This window comes from Pseudophryne corroboree, chromosome 5, assembly GCF_028390025.1.
Source record: "Pseudophryne corroboree isolate aPseCor3 chromosome 5, aPseCor3.hap2, whole genome shotgun sequence".
NCBI classification, from domain to species: domain Eukaryota; kingdom Metazoa; phylum Chordata; class Amphibia; order Anura; family Myobatrachidae; genus Pseudophryne; species Pseudophryne corroboree.
In genome coordinates this window covers 653566521-653591795 of record NC_086448.1, presented here as the reverse complement: position 1 = coordinate 653591795, position 25275 = coordinate 653566521, and the positions used below count along the sequence as shown (strand labels likewise).

Sequence of the window (25275 nt, the reverse complement as noted above, 5' to 3'; positions counted from 1 at the left end):
TCATTCCCAGGAACAGCAGACGTGTCGTCGGGGTCAACTGAGATTTTGGAAAATTCAGAATCCACCCGTGTTGTTGCAGCACTAGTCGGGTTAGTGCTACTCCGTCCTCCAACTGTTCTCTGGACCTTGCCCTTATCAGGAGATCGTCCAAGTAAGGGATAATTAATACGCCTCTTCTTCGCAGAAGAATCATCATTTCGGCCATTACCTTGGTAAAGACCCGAGGTGCCGTGGACAATCCAAACGGCAGCGTCTGAAACTGATAATGACAGTTTTGCACCACGAACCTGAGGTACCCTTGATGTGAAGGGCAAATTGGGACATGCAGGTAAGCATCCTTTATGTCCAGGGACACCATAAAGTCCCCTTCTTCCAGATTCGCTATCACTGCTCTGAGTGACTCCATCTTGAACTTGAATTTTTGTATGTACAGGTTCAAAGATTTCAGATTTAGAATAGGTCTTACCGAGCCATCCGGCTTCGGTACCACAAATAGCGTGGAGTAATACCCCTTTCCCTGTTGTAGGAGGGGTACCTTGACTATCACCTGCTGAGAAAACAGCTTGTGAATGGCTTCCAATACCGTCGCCCTGTCTGAGGGAGACGTTGGCAAAGCAGACTTTAGGAACCTGCGAGGGGGAGACTTCTCGAATTCCAACCTGTAACCCTGAGATACTACCTGCAGGATCCAGGGGTCCACCTGTGAGCAAGCCCACTGTGCGCTGAAATTCTTGAGTCGACCCCCCACCGCTCCTGAGTCCGCTTGTAAGGCCCCAGCGTCATGCTGAGGGCTTTGCAGAACCCTGAGAGGGCTTCTGTTCCTGGGCAGGGGCTGCTTGCTGCCCTCTCTTACCCCTTCCTCTGCCCCGAGGCAGATATGACTGTCCTTTTGTCCGCTTGTTCTTATAGGACCGAAAGGACTGCGGCTGAAAAGACGGTGTCTTTTTCTGTTGGGAGGGGGTCTGAGGTAAAAAGGTGGATTTTCCGGCAGTTGCCGTGGCCACCAGATCCGATAGACCGACGCCAAATAATTCCTCCCCTTTATACGGCAATACTTCCATATGTCGTTTGGAATCCGCATCACCTGACCACTGTCGCGTCCATAAACTCCTTCTGGCAGATATGGACATCGCATTTACTCTCGATGCCAGAGTGCAAATATCTCTCTGAGCATCTCGCATATAAAGTAAAGCATCCTTTAATTGCTCTATAGTCAATAAAATACTGTCCCTATCCAGGGTATCAATATTTTCAGTCAGGGAATCCAACCAGACGACCCCAGCACTGCACATCCAGGCTGAGGCGATGGCTGGTCGCAGTATAACACCAGTATGTGTGTATATACTTTTTAGGGTAGTTTCCAGTCTCCTATCAGCTGGATCCCTGAGGGCGGCCGTATCAGGAGATGGTAACGCCACTTGTTTTGATAAGCGTGTGAGCGCCTTATCCACCCTAGGGGGTGTTTCCCAGCGCGCCCTAACCTCTGGCGGGAAAGGGTATAATGCTAATAACTTTTTTGAAATTAGCACTTTTCTATCTGGGTTAACCCACGCTTCATCACATACATCATTTAATTCCTCTGATTCAGGAAAAACTACAGGTTGTTTTTTCACCCCCCACATAATACCCCTTTTTGTGGTACTTGCAGTATCAGAGATATGCAAAGCCTCCTTCATTGCCGTGATCATATAACGTGTGGCCCTACTTGAAAATACGTTTGTTTCATCACCGTCGACACTAGATTCAGTGTCTGTGTCTGGGTCTGTGTCGACCGACTGAGGTAAAGGGCGCTTTACAGCCCCTGACGGTGTCTGAGACGCCTGGGCAGGTACTAACTGGTTTGCCGGCCGTCTCATGTCGTCAACTGATTTTTGTAATGTGCTGACATTATCACGTATTCCATAAACAAAGCCATCCATTCCGGTGTCGACTCCCTGGGGGGTGACATCACCATTATCGGCAATCGCTCTGCCTCCACACCAACATCGTCCTCATACATGTCGACACACACGTACCGACACACAGCAGACACACAGGGAATGCTCTTATCGAAGACAGGACCCCACTAGCCCTTTGGGGAGACAGAGGGAGAGTTTTCCAGCACACACCCAAGCGCTATAATATATATGGGAACAACCTTATATAAGTGTTGTTCCTTATAGCAGCTTAAATATATCAAAATATCGCCAAAAAATGCCCCCCCTCTCTGTTTTACCCTGTTTCTGTAGTGCAGTGCAGGGGAGAGTCCTGGGAGCCTTCCTCACAGCGGAGCTGAGCAGGAAAATGGCGCTGTGTGCTGAGGAGAATAAGCCCCGCCCCCTATTTCGGCGGGCTTTTCTCCCGGAGTTTTAGATATCTGGCATGGGTTAAATACATACATATAGCCTCAATGGCTATATGTGATGTATTCTTTTGCCATAAAGGTATTAAATATTGCTGCCCAGGGCGCCCCCAGCAGCGCTCTGCACCCTCCGTGACCGCTTGGTGTGAAGTGTGTGACAACAATGGCGCACAGCTGCAGTGCTGTGCGCTACCTTCATGAAGACTGAAGAGCCTTCTGCCGCCTGTTTCCGGACCTTCAATCTTCAGCATCTGTAAGGGGGGTCGGCGGCGCGGCTCCGGGACGAACCCCAGGGTGAGACCTGTGTTCCGACTCCCTCTGGAGCTAATGGTGTCCAGTAGCCTAAGAATCCAATCCATCCTGCACGCAAGTGAGTTGAAATTCTCTCCCCTAAGTCCCTCGATGCAGTGAGCCTGTTGCCAGCAGGACTCACTGAAAATAAAAAAACCTAAGAACTTTTTCTAAGCAGCTCTTTAGGAGAGCCACCTAGATTGCACCCTGCTCGGACGGGCACAAAAACCTAACTGAGGCTTGGAGGAGGGTCATAGGGGGAGGAGCCAGTACACACCACCTAATCCTAAAGCTTTATTTTTGTGCCCTGTCTCCTGCGGAGCCGCTATTCCCCATGGTCCTGACGGAGTCCCCAGCATCCACTTAGGACGTTAGAGAAATATATATATATACATATATATATATATATATATATATATGTGCTTCTGTGTACTTCAGTATACATTATTTCAGTATTTTATTAGGTTTCCAGGTTTGTCTTCAATACGCCAAAAAAAAACAGGACTTCACTTAAACAAGTCACAGAGACACAGTGTCGAACAGCACAGTCACCAATGTTGGCTGAAACGGTGAAATGGGCACCTCTGAATAAAATACACTCCCCTATGACTATATATATATATATATATATATATATATATATATATATATTACAAAAAAGGCAGAGAAGTTCACAAGCGCTACAATATACACATAAACCAGGGCCCTGAGGAAGGATTTTTATCCGAAACGCGTTGGTACCAGTTTCTTTTAGCCTCTGGTGGTAAGGTTTTTCCATGTTTGTAACCCTGCATTAAGGACCGTGGGTTGGAGACATTTTTACATTTTCTCTTTTACAATTAGGAGTAATTTTTCCCATCGGTTTCCTAGGGGGGTACAAGAGGACAAACCCAGGCCGCCTTTTTTGTTTTTTTAAATGTGTTGTATGTTTTATGCTTAGCTTGGAATCCATTTTTTGATACCTTTTTTGTTGGACTTCTGACATCTGCTTCATAACTTATGTGAATCAACTACTGTGATGAAAGACGTGACGGTTGCATAGAAGGGGTCTGAGGAAGGATACGTTGAAAGAAACCTTTCAAGGAACATAGGGCCCCATCTTAAGGTGAGCGTCTTGTTTAAGGGAGAGGGCGACCTCCAATGGTGTGAATACAAAGTGTCATATGAAGATTAGAGAAAAGAAACCTTTCAAGGCACATAGGGCTCTTCACTGAGGTGAGCGTCTATACTAAGGGAGAGAGTAATCTCAGGGAATAAGCAAACTAAAGGCGGTGTGAAAGAAACCTATTGCTGTATGTTCCCCACTAAGAGGAGGTCAGTCTAGAGGTGCGAACCCTATAGAGGAGATCATTGACTGAATACGAAAGAAGTTCTTTGGAAGCTTCTGTTTATTTGTATATTGTAGCGCTTGTGAACTACTCTGCCTTTTTTGTAATATATGTGAATTAAGGAGTGGTGGTCCTAGGACTGTAGTACAAAGCAGCTACAGGGCGCATGTTACATCACTCTTGTTTTAATATATATATATATATATATATATATATATATACATACACACACACATATATATATATATATATATATTTATATGAGTTACATACTATATCCCGGCTGATGGGATGCCAGAGGTCATATGGCTGACACCAGTATCCCACAGTCGAGAATCCCAAGTAAGTATGTATACCCTCCCCCCTACCCCTATTCCTCCCTGCAGCCTGACCCTAACTCCCCACCCCCTCCACTGACAGCCTAACCCTATCCACCCCTTCCCACAGCCTAAATCTAACCTTCCCTCCCCCGCAGCTTAATCCTTAACTTCCCCGGGGGTGCTTAATCATAAGTCCCCCCTCCCAGCAGCCTAACCCTAATTGGCCCCCCTCCCACGTGCAGCTGTACCTCTCCGCAGCCACAGCAAATTCTCGTTCAGATTCCATATTATCTATATGTATATTTTTCATCTCATCCTTTTAAACCGGGACACACATGTATTACACAGGTTCTGTGGCTGATTATAACCAGGGGAAATTCAGGCTTGAAGTCAGCCAGCAACAGAACCTGTGTAATTCATTAGTGTTACAGTTTAAAGGAATAGTATGGTAAGCCTATATACATATATAATGCACAAAGTGCACACACATGATTTTATACCATTAACTGGATAACATCTGCAAGTAACAGATCACCGCCCAGTGTAAATACCTTGCACACTGTATGGTAACTAGAAAAGCAAACCGTCGCCTCTCCTCTGCCTTGGTCACTGCTTCCCATGCACGAGTTCAGGATTTTGCCCGTGCTGCACCCCTTCAGTGGAATGCGCTCCCCCGCTCCATTAGACTCTCCCCAACCTTGCAAAGCTTCAAACGGGCATTGAAAACCCACCTATTTATCAAAGCGTACCCCTCCAATGCATAACCTAGTCCTTAGGCTGCTCCTCCATCCCCCTGCCCCATGCCTTGGACATCTCTGCTTTGCTCGCATACCACCATCAGGCTTCTACCTGCTTGCTTGCACCTCATGTCATCTGTCTGTTGCCCCTCCCCACTAGATTGTTAGCTCTTCAGAGCAGGGCCCTCTTTCCTCTTGTCTAAACCCTCTTCTTGACACATTTCACTCAGCGACCATCTTTACCTGCTTTCTCTCCTGCTGGTAAAGGCTCATCTCTATCTATGGCCGCCAGCCCCAAGTAGTACAATGATTACTCCTTCGCTACTTTCATCTAAGCTGTATTATGTTTTGAGAACTGTGTTGCTCTTTGTTACCTGCACTCCATTTTTGTTATTTATTTACTGTTATGCTAAGTTTTGTCTCCCTGTACTGTCCTTTGTACGGCGCTGCGAAACACTTGTGGCGCCCTATAAATAAAATGTAATAATAAAAATAATAATAAAACACAATGGTGTGTACCTGTTTTTATTTTCTAGCTCTGCAATAAGTTGTCTCTGCTGCTTATTTGCATCGATAGTAAATGAGATGTCTGGACCTCTGTGCTGAAAACAAACAAACAAAAAAATTGTAATTAAGAATTGAACACTACTTCTCACACAACACACAATCACAGGTAACAGTATATTGTGTATTACACTGCAAGTTGTGCTAACATTTTTAGAAAAACTGTCTGTGTCTTCAAATCATCAGAATAGATGCTGGCATTCTATACAGACTAAATGTCCCACACACATGAAAGTGGGATCCGGTCAGGATCTCGGCAGTCGAAATACACACGATGGAATCTCAAACAGGGTCACAAGCCTGGCGGAACAAACAATGTGCCGGCTCGTCTGCGAGGTAAGCCGCGGAACCATAGGCGGTTTATAATAGACACCTCTGTGTAGTACTGTTACACATAAAGTGAAGATGACGTGACTACACATGTGCAAAAGCATCCCCTGTGGCCATCTTGGTAAAAGACTCAAGACGGCTTTGGTACAGGAGATGGAGACAGATAAAGAAACATCTGAAGAGGCACACATAGCAGAAACGTAATTCCACATGAATAGTGTCAATAGGCTCAATGTTACGCTTAGTGATAGTAGCGTTAGGAGGCAGAGGTTCAGAAACAGAGAGGGATAAGTTAAAGAGAGCAGGTGATGGTCAGAGAGGGGAAACGGGGAGGTGACGTAGTCAGAAATATCACAATGGTGAGTGAAGACAAGATCAAGTGAGTGCACAGTCACGTAGGAGGGTGTGTAGTCAATGGGAGAGAGCAAGCGATGATGTGAGGTTAAGGAGTATAGCAGCAGAGGGTTTTGTGGAAATATAGTGATTGCACAATGCAACATAAAGGATTTTTCACAGTAAGGACAATACGTGTTTGGAATTCCCTGCCTGAGGGAGTTGTAATGGCGGACTCAGTCAACACCTTTAAGAATGGGTTAAATTCCTAATGGATAAGGATATCCAGGGTTATGGAGCGTAGTCGAGCTGTATAGTTACTACGAAAAGAGGAATAAAACACAACGGCTGACATCAGCATCAGACAAAATGTAGACCAAAATAATCCTGCATAGGAAACCACAAATAGGTTGAACTTGATGGACAAATTGTCTTTTTTCAACCTTAGATACTATGTTACTATGGATGTTGAAATCACCTAAGATAATGGAGGGAATGTCTGAAGAGAGGCCATACTCTGATAAAGAATCAGCATCTATAATGGAGCTGGTGCAAGTTTAGATGGAGCGATTGATGGCTGGGTCTAAAGACACACCAAATGGAGGGTTGGCGTCTCAGTCCTTGCACATACAGATACACGGATGTACACCAAGGAAGGGCTTGTAGCTGTATTTGCAAAAACTTGCAGGAGCAATACCAACAAAAAGCACACACAGGGACACTAATGCGTCCAACCTTACAGGGTAAGCTGGGTTACCTTTCCCTTCCGTTTCATATAACTATGTTATTTTTATCATGATTCCTTCAATATACAGCGCTGTGTAATGTCAGTGTTCTCCCAAGGCTTTATTTGTTGGGCATAAATCCCCTGCCGCCTGGCACTCTTCCTTCCCGTCACAGTGGTATCAGTTACTTTTGCTGCTGACAAATGACTTGTAGACAAATTCTGGAAGTGTACTACTTTTTCAATTTCAGATGTCTGCTTTATCGCCCGCAATGAAAAAATTCCATCTCATCACCCATAAGAAATGTACAAACTTTGACCAGGTCTGGGCACCTTGACCAGTTTATCAAAAAAGCTCTTTGCTGTCTCCACATCCCCAAGCATCCAGTTCCCTCTTCCTACTAGTTCCACCACATCACCCTTAAACCCTCCCTATCTGCTTTTTTTGAGCTGCCAGTGGTGACCGCCTCTCAGCCCATATCATCCTGACATTCCCCTCAATGTTATTTCCTAGTTACAGCAAGTTATGTTCTACTTTGCATATCTGCAATTTGAAGCTTTGAATTCTGTGTGATGTCTGCAGCTGTTTCTATATATGCTGCTGATTGTATCCAACTTCTATTCAATAAAAAAAAAATTCTATTAAAATAATGATAATAAAAAAAGCTGTTCTTTCAGAAATCTTTCATCAACGCCATTGAATAAAAGGCCCCTGCCAGATCTACTTCAGTTCTACTGCTCCCTTACATCAGGCTCACACTGCTGACTACTGTATTTGTTCGGCTGGTTTGAAGATTACTTGGACTTTGTACTGTAGATACAGAAGACTGTTGTCCATGATGTCATGTTTGAAGTTATCAACAAAACCTTGCCATTTATCACATAAAGAACGGGTCAGACGGTAAGCAATAAGATGACTGCCTAGTCTTGAATTGATAATTGCTTGGGAAATAAAATCCATGTGTAGTGTATTGTATCAAGATAAAAGTACAAGAGATTCTTCTAACCTTAACTACTTCTAGTCCATGGTTATTTTGCTACTTCCTAACTAGGTTGCTTTTTCTGCTTTCATTATGTATTGTCAGCTTCACCACTAATAAGTTCTTAGTCCTTTGTCTGCCCAAACACAATATAAGCCTTCTTTTTCAAAACAGTTCCTGCTTTCCTTAGATAGGGTATTAGAATCAATATAGTTCTAAGTATGGCAAAGAAAATACTTCATGATCTTCACTTGGTCTTCTAGAAAAGTGGATCTTAAACTCAGTCCTCAGGACCACACACAGGTCATTTTTCCAGATCACCCGGTAGGTGCACTGTGTATCACCAACTGTCACATTTTAAAAATCCACAGGTGACCTGGAAAACGTGAGCTGTGTGGGGTCGTGAGGGCCGAGTATCAGAACCTGTGTTCTAGAGTAAGTGCAATGCCCCAATTTAAACTGTGAAGTCTGCAGAATATAGGGTCAACAAATTTGGATACAAAAAAGATGCAATTCATGTTAAACGGTCATGATGACCAATGAGAGCAAAATAAGTTGCACGCTAGGAGCACAATATTACTTGAAGAGATACTTTTTTTCTATTTGTGACAATTTCTAGAGTATGGTGGCATACGGAGTATGGGTTTGTACTGAAACTGCAGCACACTTTTAGAAGGCTGAACAATGAACACTTTTTTTGTAGTGCATAATAACTGCAAAAAATAGGATTTTTAATTACCTACCGGTAAATCCTTTTCTCATAGCCCGTAGAGGATGCTGGGGTCCACATTAGTACCATGGGGTATAGACGGGTCCACTAGGAGCCACTGGCACTTTAAGAGTTTGAGAGTGTGGGCTGGCTCCTCCCTCTATGCCCCTCCTACCAGACTCGGTCTAGAAACTGTGCCCGAGGAGACGGACATCTTCGAGAAAAGGATTATACACAGATAGTGGCGAGATTCACACCAGCTCACACACAATACAACCCAAGCTAACTAGCTTGAAACATCAGCAATGGCTGAACAGGATTACTTACCAAGTAACAAGACAGTACTTAACCAGAACTAAGCAGTACTGAACAAAATAACCACTGCAGGATAACGAAGCGCTGGGCGGGCGGGCGCCCAGCATCCTCTACGGACTACGAGAAAATGATTTACCGGTAGGTAATTAAAATCCTATTTTCTCTTACGTCCTAGAGGATGATGGGGTCCACACAGGGCCGGTTCCGGGGCTTCTGGCGCCCCGGGCGGCATTAGGGGGCGTGGCTTCATACAGGGGGCGTGGTCATTTACGCCCCCTGTACAGACTGAAATGATGTGCGGTGCGCGATGACGTCATCGCGAACCGCACAGCAAAGGTCCTCTCCACGAAAGGAAACTAGACGCGTAGCGTCTAGTTCCCTTCGTGGAGAGGACCTTTGCTTTGCTGTGCGGTGCGCGATGACGTCATCGCGCACCGCACAGTAAAGGACCTCTCCACGAAGGGAAACTAGATGCGTACGCGTCTAGTTTCCCTTCCCAGCGGCAGCGGGGGGCGGGGGGGGGGGAGGGGGGAGCGGCCAGCGGCAGCAGGGGGGCAGCGGGCAGCACACAGCAGCAGCGGATCTTGCCCTGGTGCGGCACCCTGCGCCCTCCGGAAGGCGGCGCCTCGGGCAAAAGTCCTGCTTGCCAGTGGCAAGATCCGCTACTGGGTCCACATTAGTACCATGGGGATGTACCAAAGCTCCCAGAACGGGAGGGAGAGCGCGGAGGCTCCTGCAGAACCAATTGACCAAACTTAAGGTCCTCAGAGGCCAAAGTATCGAACTTGTAGAACTCTGCGAACGTGTTCGACCCTGACCAAGTAGCTGCCCGGCAGAGTTACAATGCCAAGACACCCTGGGCAGCCGCCCAGGAAGAACCCACTTTACGAGTAGAGTGGGTCTTAACAGACGTAGGACACGGCAAGCCTGCCGTAGAATACACATACCGGATAGTGAACCTGATCCAGCGAGAGATCGTCTGCTTAGAAGCAGGACACCCAATTTTCTTGGGATCATACAGGACAACAGAGAGTCAGATTTTCTGTGACGAGCAGTTCTCCTCACATAGAGCCCTTACAACAGCCAGTCGCAACTGGCACCACAATAGGTTGGTTGATATGAAATGCTGACACAACCTTATGAAGAAACTGCTGACGTGTCCGAAGCTCAGCTCTATCTTCATGGAAGATCAAGTATGGGCTTTTACATGACAAAGCCCCCAACTCCGACACACGTCTACCAGCAGCTAAGGCCAACAAAGTGAAAGCCTTCATGTGAGAATCTTGACCTCAACCTCCTGTAGAGGTTCAAACCAGTCTGACTGGAGGGACTGCAACACCACGTTAAGATCCCAGGGTGCCGTAGGCAGTACAAAGGGAGGCTGGATGTGCAGAACTTCTTTCAAAACAGTCTGAACCTCAGGGAGGGCAGCCAACTGTTTCTGGAAGAAAATGGATAGGGCCGAAATCTGAACCTTTATGGATCCCAACCTCAGGCCCATATCCACACCTGCTTGCAGGAAGAGGAGAAACCGTCCCAGTTGAAACTCCACCGCAGGAAATATCTTGGACTCACACCAAGACACATATTTTATCCAAATACGATGGTAATGTTTAGACATTACTCCTTTCCTAGCCTGTATCAGGGTAGGAATAACCTTGTTCAGAATGCCCTTCTGAGCTAATATCTGGCGTTCAACCTCCATGCCATCAAACATAGCCGCGGTAAGTCTTGATAAGCAAACGGCCCATGTTGCAGAAGGTCCTCTCAAACAGGAAGAGGCCTCAGCTCTTCTAGTAGTAGATCCAGAAGATCCGCGTACCAAGTCCGGAGCAATGAGGATTGCCTGAACTCCTGTTCTCCTTATGAGTTTGAGAACTCTTGGAATGAGTGGAAGTGGAGGAAACACGTACACCGACTGGAACACCAACGGAGTCACTAGGGCGTCCACCGCCACTGCTTACGGGTCCCTCGATCTGGAACAATACCACCGAAGCTTCTTGCTGAGACGAGAGGCCATCATATCGATTTGGGGTACGCCCCAAAGATCTGTTACCTCCTTGAACACCTCCTGATGGAGGCCCCACTCCCCTGGATGGAGATCGTGTCTGATGAGGAAGTCTGCTTCCCAGTTGTCTACTCCCAGAATGAAGATTTCTGACAGCGCCAAAGCGTGTTTTTCTGACCAGAGGATGATTCTTGTTACCTCTGACATTGTAGCTCTGCTCTTCGTTCCGCCTTGTCGGTTTATGTAAGCCACTGTCATTACGTTGTCCATCTATACTTGAATGGCCCAATTTTTCAGAAGATGGGCCACTTGGAGAAGACCGTTGTAGACGGCTCTTAGTTCCAGAATGTTTATCGGCAGGCCGGCTTCCAGACTTGACCACCATCCTAGGAAGGTTTCCTCTTGAGTGACTGCGCCCAACCCTGGAGACTTGCATCCGTGGTTAGAAGGATCCAGTCCTGAATCCCGAACCTGCGGCCCTCCAGAAGGTGAGGTAAAAGCAGCCACCAGAGGAGTGAAATCCTGGCCTTTGGCGATAGGTGTATTCTCTGGTGCATGTGTAGGTGGGATCCCGACCACTTGTCCAGGAGATCCAGTTGGAAGGACCGAGCATGAAACCTCCCATAATGTAGAACCTCGTAAGAGGCCACCATCTTCCCCAGAAGGCGAATGCACTGATGAACCGACACCCGGGCTGGCTTCAGGACATCCCGGACCATTGTTTGTATCACCAACGCTTTATTCTCTGGAAGAAACACCCTCTCTGCACCTCCGTGTCGAGGATCATTCCCAGAAAGGACACCCTCCTGGTTGGTTCCAAATGAGATTTTGGGATATTCAGGATCCAACCATGTTCCTTGAGAAGATGGGTCGTGAGAGCAACTAACTGAAACAGCTTCTCCTTGGACGATGCCTTTATCAGCAGATCGTCCAGATACGGAATTATGTTCACCACCTGCCTGCGGACGAGAACCCTCATTTTCGCCATCACCTTGGTGAAAACCCTTGATGCTGTGGAGAGGCCGAATGGTAGGGCCTGGAACTGAGAATGACAGTCCAACAGAGCGAATCGGAGTTAAGCCTGATGCGGCAGCCAAATCGGAATGTGGAGATACATCCTTGATATCCAGGGATACCAGGAATTCCCCCTCTTCCAGACCTGATATCACTGCCCTTAGAGACTCCATTTTGAACTTGAACTCCCTCAGAAAGGGATTTAGTGATATTAAGTTCAGAATGGGCCTGACTGAACCATCCGGTTTCAGTACCACAAAAAGGTTTAAATAGTAACCTGTGTTCTGCATTTGAGGAGGGACTGGTACAATGACCTGTGCCTCCACCAACTTCTGGATGACTCCCTGTAGAGTAGCCCTGTCTGCCGCCAAAGCTGGCAAGCCCGATGTGAAGAACCGATGAGGAGGGAGACCTTGAAATTCCAGCCGGTACCCCTGGGACACAATATCTAGTACCCAGGGTTCCAGGCCGGACGACACCCAGACGTGACTGAAATGTCTGAGTCTCGCCCCCACCGGTCCGACTTCCAGGCTGCGCTGTCCACCGTCATGCGGATGACTTTGGCGCACCTGAAGCAGGCTTTTGTTCTTGGGAACCTGCCGCAGCAGGTTTCTTGGATTTTGGTCGGCCCCCTCTAAAGAAGGTGTTGGCCGGTTTGGTCTTTCTTGGTTCAAAAACCTGAAAGGACTGAGATGCAGGTGAAGAAAAAGGTTTCTTCGTAGCAGGAACTGCTGAGGGAAGAAAAGGGGACTTACCCGCTGTAGCCGTGGTGAACCACGCATCCAATGCTTCCCAAAGAGAGCCTGACCTGTGTAGGGTAGGGTCTCCACATCTCTCCTGGATTCCGCGTCGGCAGACCACTGGCGCAGCCACAGTCCTCGACGAGCTGAGACGGACAAGGAAGAAATTCCTGCAGCCGTGGAACCCAGGTCTTTCATGGATTCCATTGTAAATCCAGCAGAATCCTCTATCCATTGTATTCAATTTCTCAAGTAACGTGTCAGCTTTACTATAGCTTTAGAAATCCATACACGGACAATGGTAGGTTGTAGTATCGCCCCCGAAGCCGTGTATATGGATTTGTGCAGAGCGTCAATCTCGCGATCAGCCGGTTCTTTCAACGCGGCAGAGCCCGGGACTGGTAAAACCACCATCCTTGACAGTCTAGACACAGATGTCCCAATTCATTCTATCCTCCTCTCAGGATTTTACAAATAGCGTTTAATACATTAGACGCAAGGAAGGTTAGCGAGGCTTTCTTATTGTCAGTGAAGTAAGCCCCCTCAGCAATATTTAACATATATAGCTAATGGCCTCCCACATGAGCTGCACCCCCTGCAAGGGGTGCCGTCCCCCCCTCAGCACGTGCCCATCACCGTTTGCAGTCTATGTAATGGGAACTGCAGACGGAAAATGGAGCTGGGTGAAGAAGCTTCGCCCACCGAAGATGCCGCATCTTCCCGCGCAACTTCTATATACTGGCCTGAGGATTCCGTCGCTAGCCGGAGGATTCAGTCCCCGGCCAGCGTTTGTATACTGAGGATTCCGTCGCTAACCTGGGGATTCAGACCCCGGCTAGCGCCCATGTACTGAGGATTCAGTCGCTAGTTTGGGGATTCAGTCTCCGGCTAGCGACTGTGACCAGTTTAGGGTATTTAGACGCTGGCTCAGCAATGTGATTACATTTGTGTATATGATATGGATTCCCCCTGAGAGGAAACCACTTCAGCAGCACATGACACAGAGTCCATAGACATGGCTATGAAAGGTATTGAACTCCCACATACATACACACAGGGAATTGTCAGTCACAGCTCCTCCCTCCCCCAAGTATGGCAGAGAGAGACACAGAGATTGGAGCCAACCCACACACAGCGCTCTCTGAGGCAGAACAAATAAAGCTACCAGCGCTATCCGTGTACCTTAATAGACTACACAGATTTTACACAGCCTTCCCCCTTCCCTTCTACAACCCCCTGGTACCGCTCAGGATAGCTGGAGTTGATTGGAGGGACAGCGCCCTTGTACAGGAACTGCAGGCAGGAAAATGGCGCTGAACGCTGCAGGGTCCGCTCTGAGCAGCTCTGCCTCCTGAAGATGGCGCGTCTCCCTGCACAATTCTTTATACTGGCGTGAGGATTCCGTCGCTACCCGGGGCCGGTTAGCATCTGGGTACTGCGGATTCTGTCGCTAGCCTGGGGATTCAGTCTCCGGTTAGTGTCTGTGACCAGTGTAGGGTATTAAGACGCTGGCTCAAAACGCCCCTCAAAGCACCAACACTGTCTGCCGCTGAGCCTTCCCAGAGGGCAGCCGCTCAGAGCTGCGCTCCTACCCTTGTGCCGCCATATCTCGCCTCTTCTGATCATCTGGCTCTATAAGGAGTTGGCGGCATGCTGCCGGGGTGAGCGATCCGTTGTGGCGGGGAACGTTCGATCCCCTCAGGAGCTCAGTGTCCTGTCAGCGGAGATAGTGGCTCTGACCCTGCAGGATGGACACTACTCCCCCCCATAGTCCCTCGAAGCAGGGAGGCTGTTGCCAGCAGCCTTCCTGTAACATAATAAACTCAAAAAAATAACTTTACTAGAGAAACTCTGGAGAGCTCCCCTAGCTGTGACTGGCTCCTCCGGGCACATTTTCTAAATTGAGTCTGGTAGGAGGGGCATAGAGGGAGGAGCCAGCCCACACTCTCAAACTCTTAAAGTGCCAGTGGCTCCTAGTGGCCCCGTCTATACCCCATGGTATTAATGTGGACCCCAGCATCCTCTAGGACGTAAGAGAAATATCAATGTTATCATTCTAAACATACTGTCATACATTATATACACTTACTATCAAATGATATTCTTATTATATACGGTGCTTCAAATATTAGACAATGGTATAGTATACATATTGTTACAATTTTAATATGTGGTGAACAAGCTTTATATGGGTGCATCCAAGTTTTATTTAGAGGTAAATAAAATATGTATAACTAATGTAGACTTGTAACCATTGATATTCCATAATAATTCTCTGTATTGGTAAGTGTTTTGTTCTGAATATCTTAGTATGTATATAGTTTGGGATTTTGTGAGCAGCACCATGTAAAAGCGTATAAGAAAATTGCAAAGCTATAGTATTCTAAGGGATACGGTCATTAGGTCGACATGGTCACTAAGTCGACATGGAAAAAGGTCAACATACGGTTTTCACTTTTTATTTCTTCATTTTTTGACCTTTTTCATACTTTAGGATCCCTGTGGACTACGATTGGGAATAGTAACATGTGCTGAGTGCAGCGATAGTGGAGCGAGGCACCTTGCCCGAAGCATGGCGAGTGAAGCGAGCCATGCGAGGGGACACGGTGCACTAATTGGGGTTCCCCGTCACTTTACGAAGAAAACGACACCAAAAAAGTAAAAAATCCCCCCTCATGTCGACCTTTTTCCATGTCGACCTTGTTCATATCAACCTAATGACCATGTCGACCAATAGTGGTCGACCTAATGACTGTCGACCTAAGTGTGGTCGACCTAATGACCCATACCCGTATTCAAACAATTTGGAATAATCTGTAAGTAAATGAACAGTGGGGAATAGATGATCTGTCTGGACTATGTGTTACATACTGTATAGTTGTATAGAAGCAATAACATGCCTTGTGGAAAGTAGCACAGAATAAAAGGTTTCATGACCATGGGCTATACTTACTGATGAAGTGGTCTCGGCTGCCAGCCTTGCAGCATATCTGGCAATCAATCGATGTTCTTCATCTAGGCGGCTAGGGCTGTCCAGCATTCTGCATACAAGATTTTTCAAAAAGGAACAATGTAAACATGTTGTGCGTGGACAAATAAAAGACCTAGATAGGTAATAAATAAACAAGTCTCATAGGTAAAAACAAGAGTCCACAAGCTGAAAGCAATGTAAGAAAAAAATCTTGATAATTAGTGTCAACCTCCTATCGTTACCCTTTTCCTTAATTAGTCTTAATGGAGTTGCAATAAGCAAACAATAGACACCAGTTTCTTGAAGGGTACAGAAGAAAAGAAAAAAAAAAGTTAATTACAGAACTAAAGTAGTGCTGGGCAACATACAGGGAGACACGTGGTTCTTGCAAGCAGAGCCATTTTCCTTCTGTGTCTCTTTTCCAATTAATTCTGAAATAACAGGGAGCATGGTGCAATCACACAGTCTAGCTAGCAAGTTAATGTGTCAATGGTTGGCCAGTGATGTCTTATCTCCAAGCTTGCCTATCCTGGCACAGGTAATGGTTATTGTTGGGCGAACACTTCATGATGAAGCTCCAATCTAAATGTTATCTACAAGCTTATGCAGAAAGGACTCTGAAATACATCATGCGGCTTTCTACTTAGCTAAAGAATACGAATGCATACACAGTACTTGTCCTCCCACTATGTGATCATTGACGACTGTAGGAACCACACTTAACGCTATAAACATTAAGATTTATCTTGAATTATACAGTAAGACAGTGATTGCTCTGTAATTCAGAAAATGGCCCTATATTTTTGACAGCAGAAAAAAAAACAAATTGCATCTACATGGGGAAAGGAGAGTGGGAATGCTAATTACTACAGACATGGGGAGTACAGAGCTGCTGTTGTCCTGCCTGTGTACATACTGCTCCGATATAGGACTAAATACTATTGCACTGTATTTGCCAACATTACCAAAACAAATAGCGCAGTTTTATGAACACTAACAGCAGCATTAATTGCTATAGCCAATATATAAATCCTAAATACAGCAACATTTTATTTTCAGCATTGAGGGGTAGATTTACAAAGCTTGGAGAGATATAAATATAAACTTACAGGCTGTCTTTGAAAAATAACAGGAACTTTATCTCTCTCCAAGCTTTGATAAAACTGCCTGTATATTTCTATTATTTTTTATATGCTCTACTGCATTTTATGTTAACAAACAGTGCTTTATATTCCTTCCATTCTCTGTGCTTTATAGTCATGTACTTACACCCAGACCTAGCATCAGGAGGGTACAAAGGGTACCCCGTACCGGGCCCGAAAGGTGTAGGGGGCACTAGCAGCATAATGTAATAATACTTTTACATTTACTGTAAAAACACATTACGTGGGCTGCTGCCGCACCGCACCGGCCCGCACACGGATGCATGTAAATATATGTTTAATAGTACAGCGGCGGCGGTAACCGTAGCCCCCAGGTCCCGGCAGTCCCTGTGTCTGACCTGCGACGTGTCGTGTGAAGCACAACGCTATGCTTGGCACCGCCCACCCGCCCTTCCCTGTTTGTCCATGCCTGCTGTGGCGTTGCGTCCTCCTTTGAGGGACAGGCAGCTGAGGCAGGCTGTGGGCAGACCAGTCCATAAGAAGGGGAGCAGCACAGCAGTGGCCTGAAAGACAGGACAGGAACCACTTGCGCTGCTGGGGGACAGACAAGATTGTGTTTTGGTGGTGAGTCACTGTCAGTGCCATGTTTTTTTCTTGCACAGTGAGTAACTATGGCCCCTATTTTTCAATTAGTTGTAGTGTTTGAAACTTATTTTCTGTATTATGTGCGACATGAAAAATGGGGACCATAGGCCACACAAAGTCAGTGCTGCTGTCAGGTATGATGCACAGTAGTTGTTTATGGTGCACACTGCGGCTGCTGGGGGAGCAGTGTCAAATATTTGTCAATGCATTTACTGCAGACTTACCTACATTTTGGCTGCTCTCTGCGGGAGAGAGCAGCCAGGTCAGCTCAGAGGGCGGGCAGGGGAGGCTGTGACGTCGTGGAGGGGGTGGGCCGGAGGCGGGACGGGGCGGAGAAAGGGCAGAGCGGGGGCGGAGCAAGGGCAGGGTCATGACGATGCCTCTTTTAAGCAACGCCCCCGCTCTGTAATGCCGCGATCACCGGCATTACACTGCAGGGGGCGTGGCTATGATGACGCGATTCAGCAAGAATCGCGTCAACTGCCCGGACCGCCCACTTTACACACTAAGTGGGCGGACGGGCAGGGGGGTCCCCACGAATCGGGAGACTTGCCTGCTCTTCGGGGGGGCCGGGAGGGTCACCCGATTTTCGGGAGCCTCCCGGCCATTCCGAGAGAGTTGGCAAGTATGATTTACTGGCACATGCAGGGAGGGATGTGTTGGTCAGGGGTGGGTCGGGAGGGGGGGCCCGCAGAGATATCAGTGTGCTGGGCCCCAAGATTTCTGTTGCTGGCCCTGCTTATACCACCACTCATCACTAATTTTCAGTGGTGCTGGCTATAATGTATTGCCACTCTGCTCTCGGTACAGGACAACAGTGGACAGCATTGTGCCACATTCATGTGTGATGCAGAAAAGACAATAAAATGCATTAAGTAAAAGTTGCAGGAGGTATACACAACCCAATAAAAGAACATCATAGAAAAGTAAATTTATAACACCACTTTAAGCCCGTGGCAAATACCAACTATACAGGTCTACACAAGAAGAATCCTACATATTATGTGACCATATTTTATGTGACAACATATACCTAAATGATCCAGCGTCAGACCCCAATGCTCTGCATCACCCAGAAATAGGCTTCAGCTGACCAGTATAATAATCGGCCTACTCCATGCACTCTTGCAGCACTAACTAACCATGCTGCTGGAGTAGTGATTGTCACATGATTGTGACAAGTGTTTTAGGGGTAGATTTACTAATGCTATTAAAAATGAAAAGTAGCGGTGTTGCCCATAGCAACCAATAAGTTTCTAGAATTAATTTCTCTCTTGTATCCTTGAAAACGATTCTGAGTAGTTGCTTTTGGCAACACCACCACTTTTCAAAACTTTAGTAAGTCTAACAATGTGGAATGGATGGCAACTTTGCTCTCTATACACAAACTGATTAGCAAATACCTTGCTCACCGCTGAAGCCATAATGTGCTGTTGCCTAAGGAGTACACTACTAGACTGCATCCACCAACATGCCGATCATAACTGTAGGTTATATACATTTTGCAATGACAGATGAAGGTATGACATTGACTCATAGAATGAAGTTGCCTACACAAAGGCAATTAACTAATGTCCAATGTTATACAGTATATCTTTATATAAAATATTTTCGTTTGTATGTATGTATGTATGTATGACTGAATGCTCTTCATAGGCTCCTACATGGCTTGAAGGATCTGGACCGAACTTGGTACACATGCCCTTCATTATCCAACATAAATACTGCCAGGGTTTAAATTAAAAATAATCCACCCTTTTCAGTGCCAGAACCATATATTATATATATATATATATATATATATATATATATATATATATACACACACTGTATACAGTATATTTCATTGCTCTGTTTGTTTGTCCGGTTATACCAGGCATGTCCAAAACTGCAGCCCTCCAGCTGTTGAGAAACTACACATCCCAGCATGCCCTGACACAGCTGTAGCATTCTCTGGCAGCAAAACTGTGTCAGGGAATGCTGGGATATGTAGTTTCACAACAGCTGGAGGGCCGCAGTTTGGACATGCCTGGGTTATACATTTGGACACCCCTGCACCGCTAGGGATGAAACCAATGCGAGGTGGTCCAGTTGGATCCTAGCCAGGTTTTAGGGGGGCTAGGGTCCATGTCGGAGCTCATGGTGGAATGCGCTGGAAAGAACTGTGACCCAGGAGCCTGTTCTGTCTTCCACTGGATGGATTTGAGAGAAAATTTCACAGAGTGGTAACACTGGATCCCATAAGGCATACTACGGGGTTGGGGTCCCGGCCAGACCTCCCGTTGGTGTATGCTTGGCAGAACTTGGACACAGAGAGCCTGTTCTGGGCCTTCCAGTGGATGGATTTGGATGAAAACTTGAACAGTAATAACTGACAGAAATGACCATAATTCAATGACCTGAAATAACTGACTGAAATATCCATAAATCAATGAACTAATATAATGGACAGATATGCAGGTGGGAAGACAAACAATGTTGTGTACCCAAAAGCCTTGGAATAGCAACATTGATAACAGAAGGAAAACTTTAAACTAGTGGTTTCCAAACTGGGTGCCTCAGGACACATGCAGGGGTGCCTTGGATTGGTGATCCAGGACCAATTTAAATTATTTATGATCAATGTAATAGGCAAAACCAGTGCTGGTGGCTGCCAATCATAAAATATGGGGACAAAAATAAGCAATTCCTGTCCCACAGCACACAATTGAACCTAAGGATGACATATAAACACAATGTACTTCATTTAATATTATTTTAAATCTCTCAATAAAAAAAACTTTTGGACTATGGGTGCAGTGAAAAAAATTCTGATACTCTAGGGTGCTGTGATTCAAAAGAGTTTGAGAACCACTGCTTTAAATCCATCTTACAATGGAAAAGTGATTATAAAACTGGACAGAAAGAAAAGCTGTGAATAAGGGTGACACCCCAAAAACAAAAACGACACTGGGCAGCCACCTCATGGGTGTGTTGAAAGAGCTCCTAAGCTACTAATTATTTTTAATGTGTTAACAATTACATACAAGTCATTGAACTGGAAAATGTAAACCCGTGCAACACCGGGTACTTCAGCTAGGATATACTGTATATCTGTACATAATCAGTTGTTCATCCAATTGCTCATCACTCTTGCAAGCACAGATGTTAATGGATACAGGGGTTGCTGACCGCGGCTAAAAACTTGTAGAAAGAATAAACACAATTCTGTACATGTAATATTCTACAGTATAATATATAATATGTAAATTAACAGTTAGGATCTAATTGGCTGGTGCCTTTATCACCTTCCACATATCACTGGTTTATCACTTCCTTATGCCTTCTCCAGGTTAATACATCTGCCCCTATATCTCAAGTGAACATACACTGTACATTAAGTGTAGAATTACAGTACAACTCCATATACATAATACAACTTTATCCTAACACAGAAAGTTATGAGATTATATTAAAATCACAGTCTTCAACCGACAACTTGGCGATGAAAGCTACCAAAATGTAACGCTGGCATAATATAAAATGCCTGTTAGGCAATAATCCTATCGCTGTGCAAAAGGTTTCACTGCTCAGCTGCCAAGATCCTCCTCATAACCCAGGCTTTGCCATAAATTACAATTTTACATTCACCAGAATTGTACATATTACAAAGCATTTTATCAACAGAATACGGATTTTATAAAAAAAAAAAAAAAAAAAGTCAAACTGTGGTTAACAACAGCATGCGTTTGTCATCTTTTCCCTACAAAATCATTAATTTACCCACAATGCACTCTGTTCTAATGTAGCACGCTCTATTACTACATAAAGGGCCTAATTCAGCAAGGATCGCAAATCAGCAAAATTAGCAAAAAAAAGGGTAAAAACACAAATTCTGGACTTAAATAGCAAAAACTGAGAAAAAAAAAAATTTCTGAGACTTTGTAACTGTATGCACTATGAAAAGTAGGCGTGTAGGGGGCGTACTAAAGGGCTGGACTCGCAAAACCTACGATCAGTGGCGTGTTGTGGGCGTATGCTGATGGTCGGTGCATTCACAATTTTTACAACAGATCGCACATTTCTGATGTGCAGTGACTACAGGTCTACCTTAAAAATTGCACAAGCTAACCTCAGTTGTAGACTGCATGTATACTGCAATCAGTGCTTCATTACACCCAGCTGAAGAAGATCACACCGCAGACCACAAATCACTTCATTCAGCTGTATTGGAACTTAGAAACATGTAAGGTATTGTTTAAAGGGCCCTACACACTGCGTGATAATAATGAAAGACATGAACGATCTCGTTCAATAATGAACGAGATACCGTTCATATCTTTCAGTGTGGAGGCTCAAGCTATGAACGATGCGCGGCCCCGCGCTCGTTCATCGCTGGTGCCCAATCGCCTGTGCATGCAGGCCATATTTGCCTGCACTTCTATGGAGCCGGGTGACGGGGGAGTGAAGAAACTTCACTCCCCCCGTCACTGCTCCCCCGCCGCCGGGTCGCCCGTATCCGCCGTCGGGCAGCTCGGCGGCGGATTGCTCAATGTGTAGGGCCCATTACTCTAACACATGTTGATTGTGAAAATATATGTTACTAACAGATTTGTGTTTACACTTACAAACAATTGAGGTTTGACAACCACACTATTTGATAGAAGCAAATGTAAAATAACCTTTACAAGTATTTTGCTTAGTAGTATCTGCTGAATGACGTTTAGCTTCCTAACATTTTTTTTTAAACAACCAACATTTTTTTGTTAAACAAAACATAACCACATACATTTTATTTTATTTTTTAAATTTTATTTGTGCGCTACACACAAACATATGTTGAAGAACAGCAACACCATCTTTTTATTTACAAGTTTTGCAAATTCTGCTCCATTTGTATACTTTTTGAAACAAATATTTACATATAATTCCTTAAAGTAAGGTATGTAAAGAGAAGCAAATAAACAACATGTAATGTTTGACCACTTCACAATAAAAAAAACACTATTTATTTTTTGATAAAAATGTTACTGTTGTTTCCGAATTAAAATATTTTGACTCCAAAAAAAGTGTGTTTGTTAAAACATATACCAATAATTGCTGTTGTGTAGGGTTTAGAGGCTAGAATTCACACTCTCTCTAGTTGTATATATTTGAACACAGTTATGTGCATTAGTCAAAAAACACTATGGTGTCTTTAAGATAATAATTGCTAAATTACCACAAGATAATTTGGCCAATTAATTGATGATAGAATTGATTTACAATTGTTGAGTAGTTTCTTTAATTTGGGTGCAGGAAAGTAGGTTGTGCAATTTTTAAGGGAAAAACACTGTTGTTAGCAAAAAATGCAACATCAGAAACATGTACGCAAAAATTGCGTACATTTGTAATATGTACACAAAAATTGCGATTATTAGGATGGTTTTCGCAATATTTGCACATTTCACAAGGCCACCTTCTTTTTGTTAAATTAAATTAGTGTTGCAGTTTTTCCATTTGGGCGTGCTTTCGCAATTTTGCTTTTGCTCGCAATTTTTGATAATTTGTAATTTTTGCAATCCTTACTGAATTTGCCCCAATGTTGCAAACAGCATAACCATGTACACACCGCAACCCATTTCCTTGACACTTTCACAACTGGCTATATGGCAAGTATAGCCAGGGCTTTGCTGCAACTACAAATGGATAGACTCAGGTATTAAAACACACCTGAATAAATGATGAGCACATGACAGTGCCAGTACCAGAGTAAACTGAGAACAGGGAAAGGGCAGTGCAATGATGGTACTGTAAAAGTATTGTCACAAACACAGATATTTCACTAACAATAAGCTATTAAAAAGCTAAAGAACTTGTCTTCTCATACCTCAATTCAAACCCACCAACAATTGATCCAATCTTTAATAAAAACTGTGATAAATAGAAATAAAGGGCTAGAAAACAGAGGGACTCCTGTAATTTGCAACCCACAAATGATACAAATATGAGTGTGATTTCAGGCCACACTCTTTTCCGTTTTATATTAGCTAACATATCCCAATTCATGAGGCATGGCTCAAGAAGAACAGCAGCATGCTCGCATTACTTACTGTATATGTGCATTCCGTTTATCAAATACAAATTCTATAATTGTCTCACGAATACAATAACTATGGGAGAGATACAATTAGCCGTAAGGTCTACCCACGGCTAACTGCTCTGCCCTGAGCAATCCAACTGAGTGCCAATACCCAGTGTATTAAGCCCCAGAGCAGGCACTTAACACAGATATCTAGCAGTCTCAGAGGCAACCTCTAGGGCTTAATGCATGGTGTAACCCACAGATTCTGAGCACTGAACGTGGAATAAATAGGTTAACGTGCACTAGCTGCAGTTTACTGCTTCTGGAAAACCCATAGTAATTGAATAGCTCCAATCGTTTAACATTGCAGCTAATTGAATCTGCCCCTACATGTAAGCATTACTCATCCACCTGCAAAACATAAAATAAGTAAGCACTTAAAATATAAAAAAATTGTGACGTGGCCAAGCTTAGGATACAGACTTATGATTACAGTTTCCTCTTGGGTGATTATATATTTGCATAATAAGAGGCATTATGAACTAAATTCTAAACAGCGCTGGAACGGATTCTCACTTTCACTGCAGAAATACAAATGGTTACCACACCTGTAAATGAATGGGGGGAAAAAAGACAAAAAAAATAAATCTATAACCCGAGCTGTAAACTAAGATACTACAGTACTTCATAGGTAGTGCAAGATGAAACCCCAAGCTCCTCACTACAGGACCACAAATACCCCTTCCAGATACTGGAAGCGCATGCTGTAGTCATGTGACTTGGCCGACTAGGTTGGCTCAACTAGTTGGCTTCATATGTTGCAACTTCCATTTTGTAAAACCAATAGATTTGCCAAGCCTTAACTAACCGTGAAAGGTTGTTCTGAAGCATGCTGGCATATACCCCGATGAGAACATGTTCATCAGCCAGCCTGTCTGCCACATCCAGGCTGTACTGTAACCTAGAAGGAGGTTTGGAAATAGGAAATTCTTAACTGTAAAAAAAAAAAGTAAGGAAAAATAAAAAGTGTACACACTAAAACTTCCAGCGACTGCAAAGCAAGAGAACACAAGCACAATGAAATGAAGAGAAGACATGCAGAAATCTAGTTCTCCCTGATTACATGCAGCAGTTAGTGGAAAATAAGTAACTTTATATCCCATAGGCTGGTAGCCCCTCTCGGGTGATGGCCACAGCTCAATCGATCAGTGATATTCTGCTGGAGAAGTGGCCTCAGGACCTATAGAGAAAGCAGCAATGGTAGTATGTAATGAATTGGAAATCTGTGACAACTGATTTTTTGGGTTTGATGAACACTCCTGTTTGCCAAACTGAAAATAATATTCTACACTTGGTATTCCATTTTATCAAGGGTCTTATTTATGGGTTTGAGGTCCTCAGGAATGTTTAAAGATATCGTGATCAGATAAGTGAAGATATTTTCTCTTTTTCTGGTACACATATATAAATACTACATTTGAAATATGTTGTTTTTCAGAAACATACTACTCTATATACACCTCAAAATATTTGGAGGTTCACCTGGTGTTGACCTTACCCTTTTTACGGTTGGGACTTTGGATAATCCATGACATTTGTCAGATGAGCATATTAATCTCTTTTTTCGGTACACATACAGCGTATCTTGCTTTCATTAGTCAACTGATACATTTTTTTTATTGGATTAAAACAGATTGGTGCCCTGTCTCTTGTTGTAAATTGTATATTTCAGTGGCATACTGTGTATAGGAAAGCAAATTAATTATGCTGTACACCAGA

At 44.5% G+C, this 25275-nt stretch overlaps 1 protein-coding gene across 6 annotated transcripts in view; it reads right to left on the bottom strand.

The window, feature by feature from the left end:
* The window catches only part of DTNA (dystrobrevin alpha), a 546028-nt gene that overhangs the window by 89633 nt on the left and 431120 nt on the right, over window positions 1-25275 (bottom strand). For 4 of the 6 annotated variants that reach the window (XM_063923677.1, XM_063923676.1, XM_063923678.1 and 1 more), the window contains exons 12-14: window positions 24365-24457; window positions 15688-15775; window positions 5537-5619 (exon numbers count right to left, since the gene is read on the bottom strand). In XM_063923677.1, the coding sequence (XP_063779747.1) occupies window positions 5537-5619; window positions 15688-15775; window positions 24365-24457 (264 nt within the window). The remainder of the gene's footprint in view (window positions 1-5536; window positions 5620-15687; window positions 15776-24364; window positions 24458-25275) is intronic. The other 2 variants (XM_063923680.1, XM_063923679.1) reach the window with 1 other exon arrangement.